The sequence below is a fragment of the Mya arenaria genome, chromosome 12 (assembly GCF_026914265.1).
Source record: "Mya arenaria isolate MELC-2E11 chromosome 12, ASM2691426v1".
In the NCBI taxonomy this organism is placed as follows: domain Eukaryota; kingdom Metazoa; phylum Mollusca; class Bivalvia; order Myida; family Myidae; genus Mya; species Mya arenaria.
Window position 1 is genome coordinate 20,278,517 of NC_069133.1, and position 8,569 is coordinate 20,287,085.

Sequence of the window (8,569 nt, forward strand, 5' to 3'; positions counted from 1 at the left end):
ATGTATATAAGAGACTTTTCGACATTGTTTTGAATATAAATAACTGAGATAAGTGCTGATTTCATTGTCGTTTTTTTCATATGCTTTTAAATTATCTGTGTCTATGTTTTTTTTCTGGGGGTTTGTCTTTGTTAATGGGCATTCATTTTACTCATTTCCAGTTTTAGTTTCAGTTTTAAAATTTAACTTTTTTCATTTTCAATTAAACAAACACTAGTTGGATAGTGTATTGAAAGTAACTTTGATGTCTTTGCGTAAACAATTGATGTTCGCATTTTTGGGGGCCATCGACAGACAAAATTCCTTCGCTTACTTTCAATGAGATCGATTCTGACGTATTGCTAAAAAAACTATATCATATTAATACATATTACACCTGTTTCCTTCCAAGGGAGCGACAAAACACTTAACGGTTTATTTGTTATAGTTTATAGTTAAACATCAGTTAATACACCATTTAGTATGATGTCACTGAAAAAACATGAATCGCTCACATAACCATTAGCCAAAATAGACTACGGGATAATAGGCTCTGATATGTTTTTGGAAGCTATACAGTACTGTAAACCTGCATAAAAAGTAAATACACATGCTCCCCGTGCTGCTTTAATTGTCATTGTAAGGTATTTGTGTGACCCATAAGGTTTTAAGGCAACTACTACGTGCTCTATTTGTAAATAAGAAACCTATTAATAAACAAATGTAAACATCGTTAGAAATTCTAGTCTAAAAATAGATCTAGATCAAAACTAGCAATATAATCGTTTTTTTAATTGTCTTCTTATAGTTCTAATTTATTTTAATACAGGATCTTAATACTTTTAACGTTACTTATGTTGACAAACTTGAATATAAAAATGATTGTAAACACTTTTATCGCAGTCACGTATCACTTAACTCCCAATATATTACAACTGAAAACGAAAGTAGATTATTAGATTTAGCATTTTAAATCTACAAACATATCAAAGCAAATACTGTGATGCCTGATTGTGTCAAAATGGATTACCTGTAATATTTTATAGGATGACGAACAACATCCCATACAATTCACACACCCTGCAAGTGTCAGTCTTACTTGTTCCAATTGTTGAACGTTATATCGATCTAAGTCTATCTGACGTAGGGGTCGCACTAAAATGCGGTCTTTTAAGCGGACGATATAGAAAACGTTGAATAGTGCAGACGACATAAACAAAGCAGAGATGTGAAAACTGCGGCAAATATAGACAAAGAAGGAAATCTAATACTTTTCCTTGATTCGCGCTAGCTGAATGTTGCAAACATTTACGGGTTTTTTATTAGAATTAATATACAATTCTTTTTATTAGAATTAATATACAATATGTTATAGAAGCTTATATTTGATTAAAATTTATTTATTTTTAATCGAAAATTCGGCTTTTTGTAGCGAAAATAAGATGATATTGGCAATAATAAGCACTGGTAAACATAATAATATTGCATCTATTTAATTACTTTTCTAATCATACTCGATAAAAAGTATCCATCTACATCTATAAACACTACGTGGAGGCACTCTTGCCATGTCCCGTGTGTTGTTGAATGAATGAATTGGTTAGTGAGTTCGTAAATGAATGAATGAATCAATCAATCAATAAATAAATAAATAAATAAATAAATAAATAAATATATAAATAAATAAATAAATAAGAAAATAATATTCTTATAACTTTAATTTTGGTCATTCAAGCCGAAGACATCATTTTAAAGTTCGAACGACATAGAAGTAGAACAAAACTCAACTACACGACTGTTTCAATAGTGAAGACGATATATAATCAGAACAAAACTCAACTATACAATTGTTTCAATAGTGAAGACGATATAGAATTAGCATAAAACTCAACTACACAATTGTTTCAATAGTGAAGACGATATAGAATTAGAACAAATCGCATTACATATGTTTGAATAGTGCGGACGAGATACAAATCTCAATATATTATGTATTGGAAAATGGGGACGATATAGAAGAAGAATATATCCCAAAAAACTTTAATTTTGGTCGTCTATTCCTAATACGTCTGTTTCAATAGTGCGGACGATATAGAATTAGATCGAATCTCATTACATCTGTTTCAATAGTCCCGACTATATAGAATTAGAACAATATCTATGCGAAAAACTACATTACACATTATAATTTAATTTTGGTCGTCTATTCCTAATACGTCTGTTTCAATAGTGCGGCGATATAGAATTAGATCGAATCTCGTCACATATGTTTGAATAGTGCGGGCGACATAGAAATAGAACAAATCTCAATATATTATCTTTAGGAATGCTGCGGACGAAACAGTACATCTGTTTCCATAGTGCGGACGACATAGAAATAGAACAAATCACAATATATTATCTATAGGAATGCTGCGAAACAGTACACTAGTTTTCATAGTGCGGACGACATAGAAATAGAACAAATTTCAACTCATTTCTATTGGAATATTGCGGACGATACAGAAGTATAATAATTATTTTTAAAAAAAGTAATGCATTTGTCAAATTATTAACTTACAGAAAAAACCTCTCTGAAAGCGAATTTTCAATTTTTTAGCTGAAATGATGTTTGGCTACATGTGAAAAAAATACCATTTTAATGCATCTAATTTCTATATAACCTTTAATGGAATAAATTCCTTCTTTGTCTATTTTTGCCGCAGTTTTCAAAACCCTTCTTTGTTTATGTCGTCTGCACTTTTCAACGTTTTTTATATCGTCCGCTTAAAAGACCGCATTTTAGTAATATCACTGACACTGACCTTAATATCTGGTCTGCGTTGCTTCCCTTTCCATTTACTATCTCCGAAATAATGACAAACAACCAAATTCAATTACTAATTTGTATTTAGCACTCGGGCAACCGACTGATATGTACATTTAATACACATGTTACTATATATAGTAACATTTTAACGTTGTCAGAATAGTCATTATCGGCGCGGCGGAACCATTATCATCAAAATTGATAATAGCCCCGGGGCTATTATCAGTCACGTGACCGATAATGACCCTGCGATTGTCCGCACGTGCAACGTGACGCAATTTCACGTTGTTGAAGATGGCTGACGGAGTAGACATGGGTGAACGTACGCTCGAAAATTTAGCCAACAGGCTACTTCAACTGGATTCTGCCATCGAAAAAAATGAACATTTCACTGAGGCACAAGCCCGGCAATTCATTGAAGCAAAGAAAAACAAGGCTACGGTAACAAAAACTAGGAGTGACATGAAAAAGGTGAACGATTGGCTGAATGATGACGGCGAGACCCGCCAGATCAAAGACATTCCACCAAAGGAGCTAGATATTCTTCTATCCAGATTCCTGCTCAGTGTCAAGAAGACCAAGCTTTCGGCAGAGGCGAATGGCCCCGCTGCAACCAACTTCGAGCCATCTACCCTGCGTGGCATCTTGTCAAGTGTAAAGAGACACCTGTCCGAGAATGGTAGGCGTATTTCTGTTTGTTATTATTATCTAAAACAACTAAAGTTAATATATAAACTACTTAATAGTTTTATATTTTATAGTTGCCTATAATTTTATGCACAGACTTTGATTATTTTAATCATAATCAACTCGTTTTGCAGAGTACGAAGGCGATGTCATGGGCGGAAAAGAGTTCAAACTCACACGGGACACGCTAAAAGCGAAATGCGTGGACTTGAAAGAAAAGGGACTTGGCAACAAAAAACAGAGAGCCGATCCCTTCACTTCCTCAGAGATTCAACAACTCTACGAAAAGGAACTTCTTGGAGCCGGTAAGTTTGGCAGTTAATTGATTGTTTACATATCACTAAGCAACAAAGACAAGGGAGACAACTAAAGCATAAAGAGAACGATATAAGCCGGTCCCCGGTATTCAAAAAAGCCTACCTTGAAAATATGTATTGCGTGGTAATAATGAATAATGGGTAATTATTATTGTATGACGAAATTCATGGATTTTATGTCTGTTATTTTATATTTCTTTAACCTAATATATATTTTATAAACATTCATTACTATATTAAGGTAGAAAAAAGAAATCTATATGCATTTAGAGTGAGTTTACAGTGCAGTACATTGTTAAATAGTAGAGAACATTATACAGCATAATAATCAAGCACATTTTAACTGTGTAATTGTTTCAAATGGTATAAATTTCGAATTAATTACAGCCTCTCCAATTTCCCTCACAAATACCATTTGGCTTAACAACACCATGCACCTTGGATTGCGAGGAAGACAGGAGCACTTGACCATGTTGTGGGGGGACTTGGAATTAAGCAAGACCTCCGATGGTGTGAGTTACTTGGCCTTCACGGAGAAGCCGACAAAAACAAGAAACGGAGTTGCTGGTGACCACAGGCAATATGTACCTAAGCTCTTTGAACAGCCAGGTAACCAAGTAAAAATAACATTGTTATAAAAAGGTTATTTTTTCTATTGTTAAAAGGTGATGTTCATTTATTGCAGTTATTAGCAAAACTTTTTAAACTAAAATCCATTTAAAATAATAATTCAAATGTTGATTTTGTAAAAAAGAAATAAATTTGTGATTGAGTACTCTAAATGTGTTTTAAAATTATTTGCAGGAGACCCAAACTGCCCTGTAAGGTTATATCAGATTTACAAGGAAAAGAGACCACCTCAGATGTCCGCCCCAGAAACAAGGTTTTATGTAGCCCTGAATCCAAATTTTGGAAAGGGAACAGAATCAAATGATCTCTGGTTCATTAACCAAAACCTGGGAAAAATAAATTGGGACAACTGGCCAAAGCCATGAGTGAGCAGGCTGGATTTCAGACTAGGCATGTTAATCACTCTGCAAGAAAAACATGCATTACAAATTTGCTGGATGCCGATTGTTTCCCCACTGAGGTGGCACAGCTGACTGGTCACAAAAATCTGATGTCTCTAAATCATTACCATACAAACAATATAGAAAAGCAGCAAAACATGTCCAATATTCTTCACATGCGTAAGAGAAAAGAACCAGTGACAAATCCAGAACCAGAACCAGTTACAGCATCCCAGGAAATTGAGCAAGCGCTATCCTCCATCCAAACATATGAAGAGATTCCTGTAAGAAAACCAACACATGATGAAGCTGAACAAGTTTTAGACCTTCCCATTAAACAAAGCCCAGGCGGAACACTGACCCTGCAAAAAATATGAAGGACACTCAGTCACTGTTTAATGGCTGCACCTTTAATGGGCCTATCAGCATTAATTTGAGAAATTAGGAACCATACAGTATGCATGCATAACTGGTACTGCCTCCTTAAGTTGTAGGCACTGGAATGAGTGAACAAAGTTATTCTGCATACATATTTAATTCCATTCATCCACTGTTATTATTATATTGTTTTTATTTCACATGTTTTTGGGTTGAAAAATGTTCTTTTATCTTCACTTCCTGTGAAATAAATGTGTGCTACATGTATTTTATTTCAATTTGCTTTTCCAGTATCGGCATATCGACAGACTACTGAATACTTGAGTCAAAACATGTGTATTAAACAGTTCAATATATGGCTGCGCGGGGCCAATGAGTGATAATAGCCCCGGCATATCGATAATGGCCCTCGGGCTAAAGCCCTAGGGCCATTATCCACATGCCGGGGCTATTATCACTCATTGGCCACGCGCGGCCATATATTAATCTCTAAGTAACAAACATATTTATCATATACCTTTCATATAAACACTTCATGTATTTTATAATACCTAAACATGTAAACAGATCATATAATTTACTTTCTATACCTTCGTTTTATCATGTTCAACCATTTCAAAATAAAATGCAACAACAAAATCTTAATGTTTACGTTCGTGTTCATCGGCTACCCAAAGCTGAATGAGCCTAAGCTGAGATTTGCACGAAAACCTCGTGCAGCTATTTAACTTGCGACACCAGACGGAGATATTTATCGATACAAAGGGAAATCAATTTTCTACTTCATTGTATTCAAACTTAGAAAATTACATTTCCCTTTCCATTTACTATCTCCGAAATAATAACCAAATTCAATTACTAATTTGTAATTTGTATTTAACACTCGGGCAACCGACTGAAGTCAAAGAACGGGAAAAACATGACTATATATGTATCAGTTACTTCATAAAAACATAGCATACTGTTCTAATTTAAGACAATAAATTCATGCATTTTACAAAATGTAATTTCTTCGGACCTGTGTTTAATCTCCGTTACATCACAGACTTAATGACAAAGACACTGGCAAATGATTTTTCCAAATTGTCTTTCATGTAACCGTCCTTTGCGCTTTCACTAGTCCATCTACCATGGCGCTTTAACATTCGGTCTTTGACTCTATTATTTGCCGCCGCTGAAGCCCCATCGGCCCTTAACGAATGTACACAATACTTGGATATGTCACTCACATGCGGCATTAAAGGTGATCTAAATTCATCTCTCAAACTTGTGTATGACATATTTGTTAACTGTTCTTTTCTCATAACCATGTTTGGTCTTTTTCAAATTACAAACATGTAATTACTCGGTTCTAACTGTGTCCAATTAATGTATTTTTCAAGATTTACCACCGGACATAGCTTTGTACGAGTTCTCGCTATCAATATCCAAGACCCGTCTCTATATTCATCTGTTTTACTACTTTCAATAAAAAGTGCCAAAAACGATGTATAAAAAAACACAATCTGAAACAACGATATTCAAAATTTCCGGAAGCTTTTTTTTTATCTCATCTCTGTGACACTGTATACGACATGTATAAAGGAAACATAAACCACTTTATAGAATAATAAACATTAATCACTGAACTTGCAGTATTTGCACTTTGAATTAAAGCTATCATGTAAAGTGCAACCAGAAAATTACTGGCCGGCAAAATGACCCAACTCTCCAAACCATTTCCCAAGAGTAGGTCCATCTTGCCCGCCCGAACTTCCGGAAGCTTTTTTATCTCATCTCTGTGACACTGTATACGACATGTATTATAAAGGAAACATAAACTACAATATGTTAACTGAATTTTAATACTTTTACAACAATGTTTTTGAGATACCGCCGTCAATCAGCCGCCTAATACCAGTGCGACTAGCAATACTGCATTTTTAGCTAAATCTCCCACAAAATCAAATTATGTAAAATTGACATGTAGCGCTAACATTCTAAATTTCAACTTCTCGTTTCCAAATATGCATTTGCCATTTTGAAATCTTGTGTATGCTTTTTATCGATGGGCAAATCAAACCAATCAACAATTGAAGAAATAGCTTAATAAGAAGTGGCCTAAAAGCCGCCGAGGTCCATAAAGGTACGACCAAAACACCCCTTGCCTTATCAACAGACATTTTTCTCAAAACTCTGTGAAATATTGATACTGGTGGCGTAAATAATCCAAAATGTGCACCCCAAAATGTCGTACAAGCATCAATACCATATGACGAAGGATTCCAAAAACGTGAACACTTTTTTAACTTTGCCATTGTGCTCGGAAGCAAACCAGTCGACTTCAAAAAGGCCGAATTTGTTTTGAAGACTGTGAAAAATTGCAAATGATATACCAGTCATCGCAATCTACAATTTTTCAAAAATAATCCGCCTTTTCATTTTCTGATTTCATAGAGCCTTTACAGACAATGGAAGCAACACATTGGTTGTCCGTAAACCACTTGACGCGCTGATTTGCTAAAAAATGCGCCAATTATTGAACAACCCTATACATTGCAGTAAGTTCACGCCATGTAGATGACTGCACAGACTCCTCCTCACACCACGTTCAATGGGAAACCTCGTTTTCTGCAGTTACTACATAACCAGCATAACCAGAACCGATTGGATCAGAATATACTACTTTACAGCATTTGTGCGATTCGTAAATATCTCTGCTATTATACAATCCAAATTTTGCTGCCAACATTTTATTTGACAAATACTTTCATCAGACAAATTTATATACGAATCCCAACCTTTTGCCTGCACCATATCAATACTCAAACACCGTGTCATAATCTAAGTCACATAACCAATAACAATTGACATTGAAATTATCTGACCTACTAAGCTGGCTAGTTTTCTCACGCCTTCACGCCTAGGTACTTTAAGCGCTGTCAAAACATCGATTATAGTATGTTTGACCTTCATCAATCTAGACTCAGATATAAAGATGGTGCCTTTTTAAATTAAGCAATGTCCCTACACTTTGAACCGGGAGCCATACAGACGTTTCTGCATTAGAAATAAACCCAGAGGCCAGCAAATCCTTTTTCATTTCAATATTTATGCAAAAAGCAGAAACACGCTCAGTAGCAAAAAGTTTAAACATAAACCCGGTTTAGTGGCAATGGGCAAACGACAAAGACATAGAACACAAATTCACAAACAATAAACATAGAACAGCACAAAACTCTACAAACAGCAAAGTGCATAAATACTTAATATATATAAAAATAATTGGTATGTTTATCAAGAATTATTAGGTACCGCCTTGGAACGGTCAGTAAAATGAAAATTTACTGGGGGTTTAAACAAGTTTATGTGCACAAACCTCACTCTTATCCCAACAATCCTTAATAAAA

At 34.8% G+C, this 8,569-nt stretch overlaps 2 protein-coding genes across 7 annotated transcripts in view; one reads left to right on the forward strand and one right to left on the reverse strand.

The window, feature by feature from the left end:
- LOC128211426 (uncharacterized) overlaps window positions 1-1,120 on the reverse strand; it is a 104,860-nt gene extending 103,740 nt beyond the window's left edge. For all 6 annotated transcript variants that reach the window (XM_052916202.1, XM_052916201.1, XM_052916203.1 and 3 more), the window contains exon 1: window positions 1,010-1,120. The gene's annotated coding sequence lies outside the window, so the exon portion shown is untranslated. The remainder of the gene's footprint in view (window positions 1-1,009) is intronic.
- Window positions 1,121-2,864: 1,744 nt separating this feature from the next.
- LOC128211451 (uncharacterized) lies at window positions 2,865-5,315 on the forward strand. Its single transcript, XM_052916250.1, has 4 exons — window positions 2,865-3,467; window positions 3,610-3,780; window positions 4,180-4,401; window positions 4,597-5,315. Exons 1-4 carry the CDS (start codon window positions 3,083-3,085, stop codon window positions 4,785-4,787), a joined length of 969 nt encoding a protein of 322 aa, XP_052772210.1. The 5' UTR covers window positions 2,865-3,082; the 3' UTR covers window positions 4,788-5,315.
- Window positions 5,316-8,569: the final 3,254 nt, after the last annotated feature.